This window comes from Squalius cephalus, assembly GCF_949319135.1.
Source record: "Squalius cephalus genome assembly, chromosome: 16".
Classification (NCBI taxonomy): Eukaryota; Metazoa; Chordata; class Actinopteri; order Cypriniformes; family Leuciscidae; genus Squalius; species Squalius cephalus.
This window is the reverse complement of record NC_137137.1, coordinates 8239210-8260399: the sequence shown is the minus strand read 5'-3', so window position 1 is coordinate 8260399 and position 21190 is coordinate 8239210. Positions and strand designations below refer to the sequence as shown.

The 21190-nt window shown below is 36.5% G+C and overlaps 1 protein-coding gene across 7 annotated transcripts in view; it reads right to left on the bottom strand.

The window, feature by feature from the left end:
- cacna1ea (calcium channel, voltage-dependent, R type, alpha 1E subunit a) overlaps positions 1-21190 on the bottom strand; it is a 149566-nt gene that overhangs the window by 122426 nt on the left and 5950 nt on the right. For all 7 annotated transcript variants that reach the window (XM_079897248.1, XM_079897247.1, XM_079897246.1 and 4 more), the window contains exon 2: positions 3893-4394. In XM_079897248.1, the coding sequence (XP_079753374.1) occupies positions 3893-4368 (476 nt within the window). In that variant the 5' untranslated portion in view covers positions 4369-4394. The remainder of the gene's footprint in view (positions 1-3892; positions 4395-21190) is intronic.

The following is a 21190-nucleotide window of genomic DNA, read 5'->3' as shown; positions in this document are numbered from 1 at the left end:
GATTATCTGCAGCAGTCTCTCTTACAAACTGCATTTTCAGTCAAGTCCAGGCCAGAATTTATAGCCTACTACCCCCACCTCCCGCATGGACCATTCATTTTCTTCTCTGCAAACTCACAGCTGAAAAGTCTTCTTAATTATCCAGCAGGGCTAGATGGATGAGAAACCCTGTACTCATGAACAGCTTAAGGTAAAGTCACTGCATTGGTAGAAAAAAATATTTCCCTAAATGTAAAATTCTAGCCATGTATTGTATAGAAGAAAAACATAAACCTTAACTAAGTGAATAGTCAAAAAATATGATCTAAATTATTATGTATAGACAGTCTTGACTACAAAAAGCCATGGGCCCCTGAAAGAATAATATAATAATAAAATATGCCATTATTCCCCTGCAAAGAAATGCAGTTCGTTGTGACAAAATGCCCCAATAACAGCTCTCTGTGCACAGTGTGTGTACAGTGCTATGCTGTCTTATTCGGTCAACAGATTACTTTGTCAAAGAGATTTGATTCATAGATCAAATTAGGCTAGGTGCATGTTTACCTAGCCTAAATAAGGACATATCATATACACAGGGCTGCCAACTTTTGAGTTTAGCTTGGAGTGGTATGTAAAAACAAATATTGCATTACAATAAGTGTAATTGTGATTGTCAAAACATTTGGTAACTAAATAGAATTTTATGAAGTTTAGTGACAACATGTTACAATGTTTACATTGTACAATGACTGGTAGGATACAGTTTTTATTATTGCTTGACAAAAATTTCAAGATTTCAATTCCATTCTTGTGATTTGATTCCGATTTTGATTCAATATTGACTAATTTGGATACATGTTTATTTTAAATTTTATTAAAAAAAATAATCTAACCTAATGCTGTAAACATAGAGGGCCCAATCTGCTGGTATTATTAAAGGTTAAAAATAACAAATTAAATTAAATATAATGCAGTTTTTGTTATAATAACAATTATTTAATGACATAAGTAAAAATATGATAAATATGTAATATAGTGCTCAGCAAAATCTCCTCTCTAGCTATTTTTTCTATTCAATTAACATATGGTCATTAAATGGCTTTCCTGAGGTAAATGTAACATTATGTGACATAATTGTTCTCCTGCTGTTATATTGACCTCTTTCCGTGGTTGAAAAACACTAATTGGTCGATATTATGTATACTTTCGGTAAGTTGTACTGCATCTTTAAATAAAAAAGTAACAGATGATCGGTTCACGTGCACTTGAACTGAGGCGCTCAGCGATCTGTCACGTCACATTTACAAGCGCCAAACGTATTTTTGTCTGAATTTTGTAATAAAATTGACGGAATCTAAGAGCTGAGAATTAGTTTAATATTAAAAGTACCTCTTTGCTCCGCAATTTTTCTGTGCGTGAGAAAATGGATATGTGGCGTGAGAGCGTGTGAAAAGTGTCAATTGCGTGAGAGTTGGCAGCCCTGTATACAAAGTACGTATCTAGGTAAACCCACACATACTCTATTCTGTGGGAACAGTACATTAGCACTTCATTCATTTACACAAATCAAACGCTGGAATGCCTTTCTAAATTACACTCTGATGTTTCCTCTTATCTCCACCATCCTATCTAATAAAATGCCTTTTAGACACATTCCCAACTCTGTTTAAATATTTAGTCCCAGAGTACATCAGCATCAGCAGCACTAGGGTGCATTTAAGTAAAGAAAGGTCCAGGGAACAAAGCTAATACAGTATGTGCTGCTGCCCAGCTCAGCGGGATCTAGTGTATCTGGAGCCTGTGAGAGTGTGTAAGCGTGTCTCAGGGGTGTTAGGGTCATTATAGCCCCTCAGAATGTGTTTAAAGCTAAATGAGAGGTAATCATTTCAGAAATGCAATGTCCACTGCGAGACACAGCTCTCTCTTTCTCTCTCTTTAGTCACTCAAACACATGGAAGTGCTGCAGTGGTGATGTACTTTGGTCTGCTTCTATTGTTTTTTGCCCTCTTAATGCTTTGTAATATTACTTCTTACTTCTATATACAGTAGTATAATAAAATTCATTTATGAGACAGTGATTACCAAAAAAACTTTAAAAATGGGACTTCCATGTCATATTAGTTGCTCACCCCTGATCTAGCGTAATTGTTCATTTTTCAAATTTGAGCATTTTCTGTGGGCTGAACGGAAATGAAAAAAAATAATAAAAAAAGTGTAATATATTTTAGAACAGTTGATGGGCCACAATGACTTGCATTTAATTGTTACCCATATTCTTCTAAATATCTTCTTATGTGTCCAGCAGAAAAGGTTTGGAACAACTTGAGGGTGAGTAAATGATGACAGAATTTTCATTTTTGGGTGAACTTTCCCTTAAAATCATGCACTTATTTTTTGTATTTTTACAGGAATTATGTGTATCATGTTAAAATTTAAGTCTAAACATGTTCTACATAACTTTACATTCAATATTTTGGTATACTATACAGAAGTTTTTTATTTTGCATTATACTGGTAGCAGGTCTGATTTACCCCAAATAAAGTGATTGATTATAATAAAAAATGTACTTCACCCATTAATGAACATCTGAACTATTTGATAAAAGCTCATAATGCAAAGAAATGCAAAGACATTTTTTTTATGCAGTTTTTGTTCCTGAGTTTGCCACTTAAAGGGTTAAATAGAGAGACTTTAATACGTAAAGGGTTAAATAGAGAGACTTTAATACGTAAAGGGTTAAATAGAGAGACTTTAATACATAAAGTCTATCAAATAAGAGACTATAGAATAACTATAAACTATAACTTTAGACTATAAAATAACGAATATCTCGTATGGATTATTATGAGATGAAAAGTAGCCATTGCGACTGTTACTTCTTTAAAGAGAAAGTCTTTTCTATTCGGCTCATATAGTTTTTTCACTCAAATGACTCTACTGAAAATCTTTCTTGATGCAACATACCTATAATTTCCCAGTGTTATGACATGTACTATATAAGGCAGCGATAACAAGTAAGCTCAGAGTGTTCCTTTCAGCCCCCTTTTCTCCTGGTTTAACAACTGTAAAACCCACACCGTCCTAATGAAAAAAGCAGAGGATAAAGACTAGCCCTCAAAAGCACACAAAGCCAACTGTTTAAAGGATAATTCCGGTATGTAGCACTTTGAGTCTCTTTTCTGGTTTGTTTTGGATGAACTAGAGTGGTGGACACAGAAATTTTGACGATGGGTCTTGTCTCGACTTTTTGACTCGTTTAGAATCGCCTTTGACCACTTCAGAGTGGCTGGCTACGGGCATGCACAAACATGTCCTTAAAACAACCCTTAACGTTCGTTTTCAAAACTGTGCAACTCACCGAGTGGTTAGTGGTGTTGTCTATTTATGGTTATAGCTATCTTAAAGGAATTCTCCCAAAAATGAATAATTTAAACTCGTTTTTTATTTACCCTTATGTGGTTTCAAACCCATATGAGTTTCTTTCTTCCATGGAACACAAAAGGACAACTTGTTGGTGAATCAGACATTGCTATTTCTCTAATAACAACACTTTTAAGTGAATAACATCCTACATTTTGGTCTGTTCATCACAAAAAACTATCGTATGACTTCAGAAGACTTGGAACATAAAGCACCACTCATTTGGACCACTTTTATTGTAATTTTATGGTGCTTTTTGAAGCTTAAATGAAGCATCTTCATTGAAATGGCAAAAACAGCATTATTAAAAATTTATTATTTTTACTGGTTTGAATGACATGAGTGTGAGTAAAACATGGAATTTTCATCTCTGGGTGAAGTATTTCTTTAAGTAGTGTGACCAATAAGAGCCTATCAATAAAGAAACTTCTACGAAGTGTGCGAAGAGCTAATTCAATTGCATGCTGTGTGTATGCACGTGCCACTTACTCCCATTCCTTGCGCCGAGCCTGTGGGGTGCTCTGGATCTTGTGCGCCTGATGTGCTTTAATGATGTCCCGTTGTTCAATAAGTCCCCCCCTGCGCCTGTTAATGATATTCGGGCTGACGGGCATGTCGGGGTCCAGGCCTAACGCGGCCGCCCCCTCGCATGACCCCCCCAGATCCAGGGAGGATGGTGCCAGACCCACCGGGTGGGCGTGGGGGACGTAAAGTGTATCGAAACTAGATGCATGGTACAGGAAACTGTCAGCCAGTCTCTGGGGCTCCAGGAGAGAACAGGAGAGGGAGCCGTCTTCCAGGGTTCCCCGGTGCTTGAGCCAGCTCTCCGGGTCCTTGGGCTGGAGGAGGAAACATCGCGGGGGTGTGCTCCCGCCACACATGCCCTGACCGAAAGACGGGACTGCCAGGGCATTACGGTCAGAGAGGGTCTGAGCGCTGACCGAACACGTGCCCAATTCCAACATCCTGAGGCCAGACTCTCAGCATCGTTCTGTTTAAAGAGAAAATAGGGAAAGGCGACAATTAATTAGGGTGCCTCATCATGCTTCCAAAAAACTGCAAGATGACTTAAAATTATTTAAAATAAGACAAAACAAGCTTCCGATTCGGGTTTCGATGGTCTTGAAAAACCTGGATATAAAAGGACATTTTAAAGCGAGACTTCTAGAAGGTACTAAAAGGAGACTTCAGGGAGTCAATTGTACTAGAATACTAAAGGTTGAAATTTACCTTTGAAATATTAAAGACTTAAATTGTACACAAGAAAGTTTTTATAAAGTACATTACTAACTTTATAATTACATCATTATATTTCTACTCAAATTTGTGTTTTGAACTATAAACATTTAAATGGTGGCTGTCAAAAAAACTTGACAAATTTATTCAAACATAGGCTACATTACATTTTGAAGAACAGTAAAAAAAAAAAAAAAAAAAAGGTAAGATGTAATATAGTGCATATATTTGGTAAAATGTTCCTCTCTAGAGTAATTTTTTTGCTAATTATTGAGTTTATGGTCATTGAATGGCTTTTCTGAGGTAATGTTACACCACATATTGTTCTCAAGTTGTTTTATTTAAGTCTTTCCAAGGTTGAAAGTGATTGAGCAGTCAGCTGAGGCGCTATATGAATCTGTCACGCCACATTAAAGAGCAGCAAAATGGTATTCATTGTTTGAATTTCATAATAAAATGGACAGAATTTTAAATCTGAAACTTTGTTTCATATCTAAAGTAACAAAGCACAACGCTTAGTGCGATTTATTGGATGGAAGGCGCGCTACAAAGTTCTGTTAATTCATCAACTGAAAACAGATTTTCTTGGTTCATAAAAATAAGAATCGATTAAAATCGAGAAATATATATTTTTATATTAAAATATAAAATATAATTATAATAATAAAATATTTATATATATATATATATATATATATATATATATATATATATATTTTTTTTTTTTTTATGTATTTTATTAACTAACATTCACAAAGATTATTAAATGTTAATGTTCACTGTTAGCTCAGGTTAGTTAATACATTAACTAATGTTAACAAATAAACTTTTTTTAGTGTTACATAAAATCTTAAAAGGTCATGGAAATATCTATAATGAATATAATTATTTTCTGTCTAACTGTAAAATATTTTATTTTGTAGAAATTGCTATTTGTGAGCAAAAAAGTACTTATCCCACAATCACGAATGACTAGATTCGACTAGAGACATGTATTCATTAGTTATAAAAAAGTGTGAACCCTGAAAAACATTCAGTTCTTGAAATTGCAAGCTCTGGAATTATTTTAATTTTATTTATTTCAAATGATTTTAATATTGTCACTAAATTGGCCTACCATGTGCAAAATTATTAACCTGACAGGGAAATGGACAATTTTGCAAATGCATGAGAGCAGACATGTGATTTATCAGAATATAGACTTTTTTTCACCTGTTGAGAACCATTGATCTTCTGTTCATGCAAACAAATGAGGTCATCAACACGCAAAAACTTTAAAAACACATTTACTATTAACTATATCAATAACTAAAAAAGCCTTGATATTCCAGGAGCATCAAGGGAAAGAGTTTTAGCATCCGTAGCTTATTCACTGTCAAATGCGACACTAATTTAATGAGATATTCCCTCCAGTCTCATTCACAAGGAGCCCTAATTGTTGTAGAAAGAATGTTGCCACCAATGCTTTTTTTAATGCATTGCCTCTAAAACAATTTAGTGACAATGGCAGCCTTTAAAAATCATGACAATGTTCTAGTCACAATAACCTAATGAGGGAATCAGTTATGCAGCTTATAAACAAATTAAATTGTAATAAAATCCCAGCTAAGGTCACAAATCATGCAAAAGAATGTTATTAAACAATTCATTCATGTCTGTGTCCTCTCCATATTAGCTTCTAAATTAATCTGTCAAAACATATCTAGAGTTTATTTAACAATGCAAGAGTGCCACAATTCTCAGTCTTCCTACAGTAAATGCAATGACATGACATAAAACAATGTTTTTAACAACAACATGTGATTAAATTATTGTTTTTTAAGCAAGATGTTAAAATATTATCTGAAAAAGATTTAATTATATTATTATACCCACTATTAAAGTAATGATAATTGCATAAACCTGAAAAGAAATAAATGTAATACTTTCCACAATAAATATTAATCTAAAGCAGTGTCCTAAAACCCCCAGTAAGAAAGATAAAAAAAAACTGTATAGGCATTTTAAAAATGAAATTACAAATAAATAAAAAAACGAATTAAAAAAAGATAGATAAATGCACACACACACACACACATACATAGTTGAACATTAACTTTGGCAGTCCTGCAAAGCAAAAAAAAATTTTGATTGCAGATTACCTATTTTTCCATGAGGATTCTCTATAGATTAATATTGTTAATGCTGAAATAGTATTGGCCATTTATAGTTTAAAATAAAATACATTTTCAGTGCATCTGTTCTTCTTCATTGCACCTTGTTTGCAGCATCCAGCTCTAATCATCTGGCCCCTTTAACATGGAGACACCATGAAGCCAGAGCTGACAGGGCATAAATTAGTAAGACTGGCCAAATAAAACAATGTGACTGAAAAATACAAACTGATCCTGCGCTCAGAGCTCTGTGATTCATCACGCAAATCTACGCAGAAGCGGTGTGGCATCTTATTAAACCCCAGCTGAAAATGGAGCAGCGGTTGACAGTTGCAGAAGGATGCAGGGGTGTTGGTGTTATATTTACCATGGTGGCCCACATCCAACATTATCTCAAACACTAATAAGGGTGAAATATAGTATGATGCTAGCCTTAGGCGAGTAGAAAAAAAAAAGCCAAATCCTGTTTAAATGTGGATATTATTATCTCAGTGACATAGCTATGTAAATTTTATTGCTCAGAGGTTGCTCTAGTTCAAAAGAAATTGTGTTGGAGTTTTCAGATCAACTCTGTGTAATGTTTCTCCCAAGATTTCTCAGAAGAAATATAAATAGAAAGAAATTAGACAATTGTTGATATACAGTATAGTAAGAATATACACTATCATTGAATCATTAAGATTTTTTTTTTATGTTTTTGAAAGAAGTCTATTATGCTCACCAAGGCTGCATTTATTTAATCAAAAATACAGTAAAAAAAAAACAATAAAAAACAAATGTAAAATAACTTTTTTATTTAAATATATTTTAAAATGCAATTTATTCCTGTGACGTAAAAGCTGAATTGTCAGCGCCCATTACTCCATGTCTTCAGTGTCACATGATCCTTTATTTTGAGGAAAAGGAGAATGCATCACATTGTCTCAAACTGTGATTCATTTTTTCCATCATATTCTTTATGTCAAGTTAACTTCTGTCGGTTATATAGCTTGTTTCTTATTATTGCTGCTATTTTTGGTGGAAACCATGATACATTACTATACAAAAGTTTAGGGCAAGTAAGATTGCCCTGGTGCTTAACAGGACAGCCAGTGGGGAGAGCAGGTGACCAGGGTGGTGCTGGCAGGAAGGGTAGCCTCCAGGGTGGCACTGGTGATAGAGGGAGTCAGGGAGGCGCCGGTAGCTCAAGGAACCGGGAAGGATTGGCCTCCGTGGCCTTGACACTAGGCTTGGCCAAAGATGGGTGGAGGCGAATACCCTAACCCTCCCTCTATCACCGGACTCCGCTTCAGGGGCTAGAGGACTGGTGAATTCCTCTCATTGGAACAAGCTCAGGAATTTTACAGACTGGAATGGATTTGGAAGTGGATTCTGGATGTAGGGTTCTGAGAGGGGCAGATTTCTTCAGGGATTTCCAGATGGAAATAACCACAGGATCTGCAATTTTCGCTCGCAGGTAGGCACTGTTCGATACCATCTTCCAGGCTAGAGGGAAGACTGGACTCTGGCTTGGCGGCCATGACTGCTGGTGACTCTTGAGCTCGCATGAGGAGTGAAGATGGCGAAGTACTATGGAGGAGTTCAGTGGTGGTGGTGGCTCGATGGACAAAACCTCTGATGCCAGGATGGCTGGAGTGGACTATAGAGAGAGCTAATGAATGGAACTGGCATCTTCTTCAACCTTGCCAACAGTGAGGGAAAAGCCACTTAGCCACAGCACATAATCAATATAGCTCTCAAGGAAAGAAGTGGTAGCTGACGCCGGTTTCTGCTGATAAAGATGGTCGTCTAATCCGCTCCAAAACATGATCTTCATGGCACCATTATTCCATGGAACCAAGTTGGAAAGTTCAATAAATTCTCTCAATTGGTTGATCATCTTGAAAAATGGAGATGAGCAGATTCACTGAATCTCTAGAGTTGTGAGAAAGGCTCATAGTGCGGCTTTTGTTCATTGCTGGGTCTGGTCTTCTGTCATGGAACAGAAGAATGCAGACACAGGTAACATCTGAACAGAGTTTATTGAATAACACGCATGAAGTTAGCAGGTGAGTCTCTAGATAGCAGATCGTTATGGTGATACTGGCAAGTGAGTGACAGGTCTGTCTATCCGTTGCAGGTTAAGATGAGAAGTGACCGGAGGACTGAAGTCTGGCAGACACAGAAGACGGAATAGTTCGATGCACGGGTAGGTTATCCGAAGGTAAGTAGTCAGGTGGAAGTTCAGTGTTGAACGACAAAACTAGACAACTGTGATGAGGAGCGTGACTGCTTATGTAGGGAGATAATGAGCCAGTGCATGGGTGATGAGTGATTATCTGTGGCAGGTGTGTTGATGGATGACTGAGTGCAGGTGGGGATCAGAAGGGATGCTTGGAAGTGTAGTTCTGGTGACTGGGCTGGTGATTTAGGATTGACACAATTCTATTTATTAAAAGAGATATTATAAATGCTGTTCTTTTGAACTTTCTATTCATCAAAGATGAAAAATGTAGCACAGTTTCCACAAAAATATTAAAGGTGCGTTCACGCCATGTCGTAATTATGGGATTTGAACTTTTAAAAAGCGTTCATGTCCTCATAGAACTCATAACTACAGCTTGTAAAATGGGAATTGTTTGAGAGCTCAAACTTGTACAATGTGACTGCTGTACCACCTGCCCGTTGCAGATTCATTGTGGTGCAATAGAAACGCATAATCCCAGTCCGAGGACCTGAACAGCTCCGAATATAACGTCACGTGTGTCATGTCGAGACTATGGTAATTACAACATGGTGTGAATGCAGCAGAAGCAGCAATAATAGGAGAATAATAAGAAATATGCTATAAAACGGACAGAAGTTAACCTGGTTTGGAAAGAATATGATGGAAAAACTTCCATCATTTTGGAATTTGAGACAATGCAATCTATTCTCCTCTTTTTCCTCAGAAGAAAAAAATTAAAGGCAGAAGACTTAAGAAAAATCCTCCATTAGCTCTATAATTAATCTCATTGTGTCAACCAAGATATTAAATTTATTTGTGATTTAACAGAATCCTTAATGATCTAATCTAGATCCAGAATGAGATTTCTCAAATTGAATCAATCAAAATTATTCACCATAAGCAACAAATAACATTTAAAAAAAAAAAAAAACATTTTAAATGCAAAAGCCTTCAGTTTCACATCCCACCATTGTGAGAAGATATTTTTGTCACACTTCCATTCAGAAGCTAAATTTCTGCCCAGTTGTGAGTCTCGCTGTAGCCTAACCCTTGGTGAGTTAATGACAGGCCACGTATTGACTCGGAAGTGCAGGGATTAATTGCAGCTGCATAATAACGAATAAGAGCTTCCAACGGCGAGGGAAAAGCATACACCTGCCTGTGCCAAGTTTCAGCAAAAGCCATTAATTACTCTCTGATAAATGAAAAAGGAAGAAATGTTTGAGAAATAAAAATGCATTTATTCAAAAACAAAAACCAGGAAAGGTTCTCTGTGGCAAACTCTCAGTTAATTATGGATGTAATGAGTCCATTTCCTACAATAAACCGTCCTAAATGATTGCAGTAAATGAACCCCTGAACTAAACACATCTGAACAATGCCACTGATATTGTTTTCAAACGGATGAGTCAATGACAATAATTGAAGTTTCAGACATCCTGGGAGTACTTTTAAAATAAGTTTATTTATAAAATGTGCTGTAGAACTACTGTGGTGTCAGATAACAACATGGTCTTTGATTTGAAATCCGGGGCAAGTCATCACACTGTTTATTCCCAAAGAATATTTCTCATGTAAGTTAATAATATCTCAGTAACTAAAATAATGTTCATTTAACACTTGTTGACATTTTGTGTCAACATACCCCAAATAATGTGGTATATTGTCAGATTATATGGGTAAGTTGTCACAACCTGCCATTAAACAGCCTATTTTAAAATTAAAACAATAATAAAGCAAAAATAATAATAAGAAGCGAAAATACAAAAATATGAAGTCATCATTCTGGCTAACAGATTTTGCAGTAAATGCAAACATTTAAAACACATTTGACAACTTGCCCTGACCTGACATTTATGAAATGTATACATCTTTATGCATATGACTGGCCCTGGTGTCTATCATAATATGGTGCTCCTAAATTATACCATGGTATTTACACAGTACTGCAAGCTGCTTCAAGAAGTACAATAGTTTTACCATGGTACATTTAAAAAAATGGTATTATCATGATTGTATACATCCAAAAAAAATCTGGAATCACTGTAGTACCATATACAAAAAGCCAAGGTAATACAAATGGTACACAGGAAATTCACATTTAAAACACAAGTAAACATATTCCTATAGCGATATATTTCTCTATTTTCCATGAGATTCCGACAGAAACAAAACAACCAAACAGTAAATCTCAAGAAATATGAGCACAGCAGAGCGTCTCCAGTAATTTATAGCAGTAAATGACGCAGATCCAATATTCCACTCAAATAGCTAACAAGCTGCACCTGGACCAGGAGGAACACAGTCGGTTGGGGTTATTCTTTTTCTCAGTACTGTTTACCTTTTGTATCCGGCACCTTAAAAGTACTTTTATTTTAGTGAGTCATACTCCATAAGGAAATGTAACATGCTTTTTCTTTATTAAAATTTTTGTCATATATATGCCGCATCTCTCAAAAACAGTCAATTATATCAGCAAAAGAGGAATGCAGGTGAGCATCAGATGAATCTATCACAAGAGAGAATTACTCAAGTGAGATTGAAGGGAGAGAAAATAATGAGAAATGTCCTGTTTTTGAATTGGCCCGGGTGGGTTGGGAATGGGAACAAGATATTATCCAAACTCACTGACGGACAAAAGAGAACCATTTTAGAGCCTTGAACACTTTAGTAAAACAGTGGACCGGATGTGTTAGCGAGGATGAGAGAGTGGAAGCATGCCCTTATGCTTTTCAGAGGAATTTGAACTCGAATCCCTCAGCGCTGGATAATTCAAGGTGAGGGTAAAAGAGTGTATAACCTTTGCAAACACCTGCTACCCTGAACAAATCCCTTTTAAGCATTAAAATCCCTTTTTGTCCTCCCCCTCTTTTCCTGCCCTCTTTCATCACCTGCGACACTTAGCAAGCCTGTCTGGTAGTATTATCAGAGCTCGAGTCAACAGAGATAGCCTGAAATACAGGAGATGAAATTGATTTCCCGTTATTGCTTTACCACAGGATGTGAAGAGAACATCAGCAGTGGACCATTTCTATCTCATTAATGAGAACTTCTGAACCTCCACAGCTCTTAGAATCATTTCCATCTCATGCAAAAGAACACAAATACAGCTAAAAAACAAGCTAAAATTCTACAAAGACCACAATCACACATTTGATATTTAATTACTCTGCAGAGAGAATACTAATAAAAAAAACCATTAATTTCAGGATATCAAAAAAGTACCTTGATATATAGCCTACCATGGCAATGGATTATTACCATGTTTACGTACCATGGTATTTACCAGGGTTGTGAGAATACCTTTTCAATTCCTGAATTTGAATTTAATTTGAATTGAGGTAGCATACATGACACAAAATATATTTTTTTAATAAGAAATCCAAAGTTTCAACTAGTCTGTAATTGTAGTTGTACTAAACAATTGTTGTACTGTTACGTTGTATTCATAACAGTGGGCGGAAAGTACTGGGGTGACCTATTGTACTTCGATGGACACATTATATCCCATGAGGCCATTGGAGAGGTTTTATGAAAAGGAGGAGAAGCGCCGTAGGTTACATGACAATGACAATGTGGCGGATGTAGTACGTTCAAATTTCATTAATTCTACACACATTCATACTTTACAGAACATACTTTTTTAACTGTCGGTTTTAAACCAATTACGTACTATACAGTATGAGATTTCAGACGCAGCACTTTTTCTTTACATGCACCTCAAGGTAAAAACATTGTACTTTTGTTATTTTACAGAAAACACATAAACGGAACAAAAGTCTGCTATCTTCTCTCTCATGCTTGTTAGCAAAAAGCCTAAGCTCTTTTCCAAGTGTTTTAAACCACAATTAAAGAGCTTTTCTCACACAACCACTGAGTGAGGAAAAAATGGTCAGTGTTAATGGTCTCAAGCACATTTCCGTCAGCTAAATAATGAGTCTGTCAAAATGTGTCAGCTGAGGTACTCTAGCACGATGACGTTGTTTCCTCCGAATTGTTCAACTGTGTTCAATGGCGTCATTTCACCATGCTATGAGTGGGCAATTCAGATTACCATAAAAAGACTATTTCAGTTTCATAAACAGCTTCACTGTTCGATCACTGAAGAAGCATGTTTTTAGACATTACTGCATTATACCACACGATTACACTATGTATATACAATACCGTTAGTTTCACACGACAAGGTGGTAAACATGTTACATTTAGCCTATACAAGCCTGAGGTGGTAAGAGGGAATTATCATGATTCATCAGGAAACAAATTGTGAGGTTAAGTGTTGGTGCAATTTCCACAAATGGCAGACGCTGAAAATATACACTAAAACAAGGCAATAGGCTATGCTTTGGATGACACAAGCTTTGGTTGCATTGTGTGTCAGCTATGAAACGGCTGTGAAAAGAAGAGGTTTTTATTCAAATTCTTATCTGAATCATTGGACTGTGGATTGTTTTTGTCCTTTTTTGTCTGGTACTTTACAGTGTGTGAAGGATTAATCATAGCTTTATCAGCCATGATTGGCATCACCGACATCATCATCCTCATTATTATTATCGTCACAGAGAAAAGTGAGAAAGAGACCATCAATGTCAAAAGACACTTTAGAATAGAATAATATATAAGCTCTGTTCCAAACGTAACTGCATCACTGTCTACCATCTACAGACTACATATTCAAATGGCTAAATAGGATAGCCATGATTTCAGTTGGAAATGGGTGTCCTAACAATTAACTCTATTCAGATAAATTGTTTAAAAACCTGACTGACTGAATAAAGAAAATCAACTAAATCTCTTAAAGTTGGGTACTAGCCAGCAATAGAGCACTTTAGTGTATTTTCTCTAACATTACAGGCACCACAAAACGTTACGTTCTCAAAGTGGACAATCCAATTGCAAGTCAGCAGGAAACTTAACACCTCATATAGCTTTGAATTAACTATGACTATGAATTAACAACATACAAGATTTTTATTTTAACTGTCAACCTAAAAAACGCTCCTCACCACAAAGGCTTTTAAGCAAATTGAGAAGTAAGTTGGCTCACGTTATTTATGTTTCACGCTTTAGAACTTCCGTCATGGGAACATAATGTGGAATCAAAAATGCAAAGAAGGTGTGCACATGCCCCTTCTCTTTTCCAACATGAGTGCTCCCTAGTTTTCACAGTGCATTGTAGGACTTTTTAGGGTGTGAACGTTTCAGTGCAATGGAAAGATTGTGCAATTGAGACAGCCCTTAAAATGGAGGACCTGATCAGTTTCCTGACCACTGAATGCTAATTCAGACGAACCCAAAGACTATCACACCCTCAGTTTCATGCTATCTCTCCTTAAATGTCGGTCTCACACACATCCACCATATTTAAAGATCTGTACTGAATCCTTCTCCAAAGCGAGCAATATCAGCCATTAGAGATCCACAGATCTTCCAAAATTTACCAAAAATCAATCCGAGGACTTTTGGCATACTCTTTTCAACACACTATGCTTTCAGACACACTTATTCTAATCTCGCATACTATTTTGGATGTGTAATATGCACATTGGGACACTCTGAAGATGACAACTGGCTAATCCAGGTGTGTTTAATTAGGGTTGAAGAAAAACTCTCTTTGACCTAACACAGTTTGGTTAATGGTTTTTGAAGATTAAGGGGTGTCACTCAACAGGTCTATAATTTGATTGGACTGACAGCCTTTGAAGTCAACAATAGATACGGAAATATAGCCATTTCTGAGTTGTGACACATGCACCGGTGCCTCAGAATAACATAACGTCATTTTGCTTTGTAACATCCAGATTACAAGTGTGATGGTGATGACTAAGTAGTCAGCTCAGTAGGAATTGTTATGAATCCCAAATCCGAGCACGTGCAAGCTTAACTCCACTGCAGTTCTGTTCTTGTGTAAAACTATATTCCATAAGAGGAATAAAGAGAGACTAAACAGCCTTGTATGGAGAGGAATTTTTTTTTTTTTTTGTCTCCTCTGCTACATTCACAATGAACATGACTCATTGCTGGCAGACTGAAATGAAGTGCTGTCTGTTTGACAAGCAGACCAGTAGAAACGAGTCTAACCTAAAGTCTGGCCGGTGCTCACGTCAGCCGGGGCAACGACCCATCTGTGGGAACTCATCTCTACGTTCACCTGGGCTACAGCACCTGTCAGTCCCTAAACAATGGAGCTTGGGGGAAAGAGACAGCAGTGAGCATGTCTAATTACTGTAGTATGGTGACTGAAGCGTGTCTGTGCGTGTCTCGCTGAGCTGAAATAGATGATGAAGAGAACACGGCTCATCCCGTGCTGTTTAGAGGAGGCGGTTTATTTACCAGAGAAAGAATATATTTGTGCGCAGAGGAAAGTAAACAAGAAATGATAATGAAAGGGAGATAAAACACACGGAAGGAAAGACACAGAGATCAGGGTTAAGAAAAAAAATAACTGATTAAAAGAAAATGGTGTCTTCCAGAGGCACAGGGAAGGAAACATGTGGGTTATAATTGGCACTTACAGGAATTTGGATGACATTTGAATTTGCTGCAAGTTGCTGTAATTTCACAATGTAATCTGATTTGAGTGACTTTTTTTAACAAACATCATGTTTATTTAATGAAGTACTCTACTAAATTAAAATATGGTAATTAATTCATTTATTGATGTATGCTGAAATAAACAATACATACTTCCATACAAACCATAGTTTGAAAAAAAGCTAAAAATGTAAAAAAACAAAAAACTAAATTAAATGTAAATTTACATGTATTAATTTAGAAGACACTTTTATCCAAAGTGACTTTTGAGGAATACAGCAAGCGATTCATCTTAAAGAGGCAATAAACACAAGAAGTGCCAGTAACACAAAGACTCAGACATCATTCAGTACAGTAGTAATAAAAATATATATACTTCTTCATCAAAAAGATAAAGGTGGAGCACACATGGTCTACAATGAGTGGTGGGACAGGGACTTGCATTCAAATCTCACTCAGTCTTTCACATTTTTATTGCATTATAAGCAAATTAATTTCAAGTTCACATGACACGACTAGAACAAATCCAAACAAAAATCCATTTAAAAGGCTTAATTTAACTGTGTGTAAAAAAAAGCCCTGAATTTAATTAATTTCATTGAACATTTTTATTTTTTGAGTGCATGCTCACAAGGAGAAAACAGCACAATTCTTTGAATGTCCACCGATATTGTATGGCACTGAGGAGCCACTGGAATGAAGGCCACTGTGTTGGAAGATAAGAATAGCCACTGAAACCTTCACAGCGTGTTACAGCTGCCGTTTTATTGAGCAGTGGTGGAGACTGGACAAGTGTAGAATCTCGTTATAAGGTTCAATGCCTGCGCATTTAGCACCCATTAAAATGAACAGACACATTCTTGAGACAGGGATCCATTTTCACTCCACTGAAACCTCTGACCCTTGAGATTAATCTCAAAATAATCACATACTACACGATATCAGCCCGATTTTGGCACGATTCATTTGACGTGGGGTGTCGTGTTGATTTGTAGCCAACAATGGCCGTCGGGATGCAAGAATCGATCATTTCATCTCGTATAGTTTGTCATACAGTGGACGACAACCGACGCCGTGTCTGCGATGCTTCACGATGTCACGACAGAAAGTGAAGTCAACACCATTGCTGAGAATTTTCTCCTTAAAACCGCAGTGAACCAAAGACAGTCTCAAAAACACGGTTTGAAATCTATGGTGTTTCTGACGTCACAAACTAACTTGTAACTAATCATGTCAACATGCGGGTGGACAGATGTATATTGCGATGTTATGATGAACTAAATGCCTTTCTCTACTGACGTTCTGAGTTGTTCAAAGCATTTCTAAGGATGCTTATTGGCGAATGGGAACATGGTTTGTGTAACATTTGCAACACATTATTAGCTGTTTGATAACATAGTCAAGCCAAAGGCTAATCATATTAATCATATTAATTACCGTTGTGTGTCCGACTTTCTAACAAAATGTATCAATACCCACAACTATAGATAAAAATTCACTGCCAGAGACGGAAATGTTTTAAAATGATAAAACGCTTGACTTTAAATCTCAAACTGCCTCGATGTCGATGTACTTGGTAAAGCTGTATCCTTTTCTGGAAAGCTACATGACAGACAAACTCGGTGTTAGTCACAAGGTTTCAGTGCCCCTCAACACAGGACTTAAAAGCTTTCAGCCAGATGTAGCCTGACCTCCTGCAGTTATACACTTTACTTCTTTTGAGGTTACTAAGAAAATGAAATACATCACTTAAAAGATGAAGAAGATGTTTATGGAGTCCTGAAGGAGCCAAAAAAGTATCCACACAAATATAAAGGATGTGTTTCCCAAGCAGACTTATGCTGTTCTGCAACTACAACTGAATAATGAAAAACTGAACCAGTAAAAAAAATTATTTGAAAGTGCAGTATGTAATATTGACAGGTAGTGGTTGAAATACTTCCGTCCAAATTCAAAATATTGGAGAGAGTTGTTCCCCTGCCCCATCCTCCTCAGACTTGGCGCTTACGCGGGTTGCAAGATTAAAGACACACAACAGGAACGAGCCGAACCGACAATGGAAAGTGAAAAAACAGTTAATCAGTTAATGTATACGTTTGTAATGTTTTTTATTGCCGAGGATTTGTAGCTTCCATTAGCTTCCATGGCTGCAAATTAGTCAACTGGTAACCTGGGGTGTCGAAATACTATTGGGTAAATTGGCAGTCGGCGGGATCACACAGACCAAAACAAAAACAGACATTCCTAGACGGAACACACGTTTCAAATAACTGGCTGTGGCATTGTTTTTCAGAGAAACAAGTATTTGAACTTGGCACGTTTTCTAAATCTCTGCAAACACATTATGCTATTATTGTGCTTTAGTACGGGGAAAAAAAAATACATACAGCACCTTTAAATATTTTTAGCATTGAGTTATAGCATGATATTTTGAATAATTTTAATGAAAACTAATGACCAAGGAAGCTTTTCATTATGTTCAATACTATAACAATGATACATCATAATACCCAATTAAAATAAAGACAGCAATGATTCAACTGGCAAGCAAATGGGGACTTAAAGGGATAGTTCACCCAAAAATGAAAATTACCCCATGATTTACTCCCCCTCAAGCCATCCTAGGTGTATGACATTCTTCTTTCAGAAGAATACAATTGGAGTTATATTAAAAAATGATCTGGCTCGTCCAAGCTTTATAATGGCATTGAATGACCGTTTCTGTTTAGAAGTCCATAAAAGTGCATCCATCCATGATAAAAGTGCTCCACACGGCTCCGGGGGATTAATAAAAGCCTCTGAAGCGAGGCAATGCATTGGCAATATCCATATTTAAAGCTTTATCAACTAAAATAACTAGCAGACGGCCGTATGCATTGATTTACGGCGAAAGAGTAAGCTAACACTTGACCTGACGCATAACGCATTGATGAACGCGGAAGCGCAGAGGATAGAGCAAAACAAAACACCAGTCACGAATTAGAAGTCTAGAACAAGAACTTTCAAAGAGAAATGTTGGAGGAGCTTGAGTTTGTTGCCCAGCCCTGTTTGTTTGAACCACGAGAGGCATCAAAGCTTACGCTACTCCTACATCATACATCGTCAAGTGTCTTTTGGCGTAAGTCGACTTGCGTAGGCCGTCTACCGGAAGCTAGTTATTTTAGTCGATTAAATTATAAATATGAATATTTTTCTTTCACAAACGCATCGCTTCACTTCAGAAGGCTTTTATTAACCCCCCAGAGCCGTGTGGAGCACTTTTATCATGGATGGATGCACTTTTATGGACTTAAAAACAGAAACGGCCATTCACTGCCATTATAAAGCTTGGAAGAGCCAGGACATTTTTTAATATAACTGGGATTATATTCGTCTGAAAGAAGAATGTCATATACACCTAGGATGGCTTGAGGGTGAGTAAATCATGGGGTAATTTTCATTTTTGGGAGAACTATCCCTTTTAGTCATGCTTCTCAAAATTGTCTCCTCTACATTTTCGAAAAAGGTCTCAATAGTTAAACAAATTGTGCTTAGATTTGTCAAGATACCAAACTCTGCCATCAAGAGTGAGAAATTTCATTATAACTTCAACTTTTTCATCAAATTCTTCCAGGACCAAATTATCTGACCTTTGCTATCCATATTAATTGGACAGCTCTGTACTCCCACTATGTCAACCATGTCTCACTTGTGTCTATTTTGATTTCCTAAAAAGCTTTAGGAGAATCATCTGAGACAAAATATATCCTTGTCTTCCTGAGCTATGAAAGAGTAACAACATCTTTTTTTCTCTGTATCAGCTGAGCATAATAGCAGCTAGTAGCCCTGCATGAGCACAGGGTGACAGTTATCTAGTTTACACACCCGTGGGATAACATTGTAATCACACTACTACATATACAAATCATATTGTTCACATTTTCATACTTAAGCTATATAAAGACAATCCTAAATAGAGACGGGGGAAAAACATAAATATAAGGAAATTGCCTGTGTTAAAGAATGCTGCCCATCCCCTCCTGTTAATCTACTACATCAACCACGGAAAATTACACTCATTTGCACTTTATGCTTTTTAATTATCACCACTGTTAATAGAATGGGCCCAGGTTGCCTTGAACAACAAGCATCAATTTTGCTGTGAACACAAAGCAAGACTAAACACATAATGATCTAGCCTTACTCCCTTTCAAAAAGCATGATGAAACAGCTGAGAGCAGTTGGGAAATATGGCGAGGGCATAAAGTGCCCTTGGAAATAGTTTCTTAGGGAGAATAAGGTCATGGGTATTTATTAGCATGGACCCAGGTTCAAAGACAAGGGCCTGAAAGCAGAGATTTACTGTTATGCACTGACAGTCAGAACCAATATTCTCAGGCTGCCGCTTGTAAGAGCTTAAAAAAACACACACGCAACACCACTAAGTATGAACAAGCCAGACGTATCATGTCATCCTTCAGTGGTTCCGGTTCACAGTAAATGCTGCTTCTCACGAACTCCATCTCTGTATGTGCTGTGAGTTTAATGTGCATTTTTGGAATGCAATGTGCACTTGGTTCACTTTATTTTTTTGCATAATTTCCAACATTTCTGTGGGCAGAAGTTTACAGAACTTCACCAGTATTCCCCCAAAATAAAAGTTCAAGGCTTTGAACATTTCAAAATGAAGAATATAAGATATAGGCTCAATATTAACGGGCTAGTTCACCCAAAAATGAAAATTCTGTCATTAATTACTCACCCTCATGTCACTCCAAACCCGTTAGACTTTCGTTCATCTTCGGAACACAAATTAAGATATTTTTAATGAAATCTGAGAGATTTATGACCCTTCATTGACAGTCTAGCAACTACCACTTTCAAGGCCTAGAAAAGTAAAGAGATCATAAAAATAATCCTTTTGACTCCAGTTTTTTAACCTCAATTTTATGAAGTGACGCGAGTGCTTTGTTTGCTAAAAAAACCCATAATTTACCACTTTATTTACATAATAATAATCTCCAACGCGTGTCAAATATTTTTTTGTTTTACAGAGCAATAGTAATTTACAACAGTATTATATTTATGTCTTAATTTTTATAATTAGTTAAAAATAAATACATTTTAATAATAAAGACCCTGAAAGAAGTCTTAGTTGATGTCAACAGCAGCAGCAATATGCAACATTTTCATATGAGATGAAATGTCATATCACTGTTAATATCTTCATATATGACAAAATAATTGCCATATAATGTTTTGCAAAGTTGCGCAAACCTACCATATTAATTTTAAAATAAACACAACCAAATAAAAACATTTACTGAAAATTATTACCTGCATGTCATTTGACTTTTAACCAACATCAGAAAACCGTGAATATACAAATGTGTTGTTACATTATTGAAGTATTAACTTATAATAGATTCAGGGGGTACTTCAAGTAAATATTTTACATCTAAGGAGCTGAGCAGTCAAAACATTTTGGAAACCCCTGGTATTAATATGCATCCACTAGATCCTCCAGTCACCTGAATGGTTTTTCAGAGCTGTGTGCTTCTGTTGACTAGCACAGGTTAGTAGCTTCTAACAGGCTGTGTGACTATAAGGAATGATTACCTCAAAATGTACATGCAAGTTCGAGGAACTTTATTTAAATGAAATACATACACCTCTTTC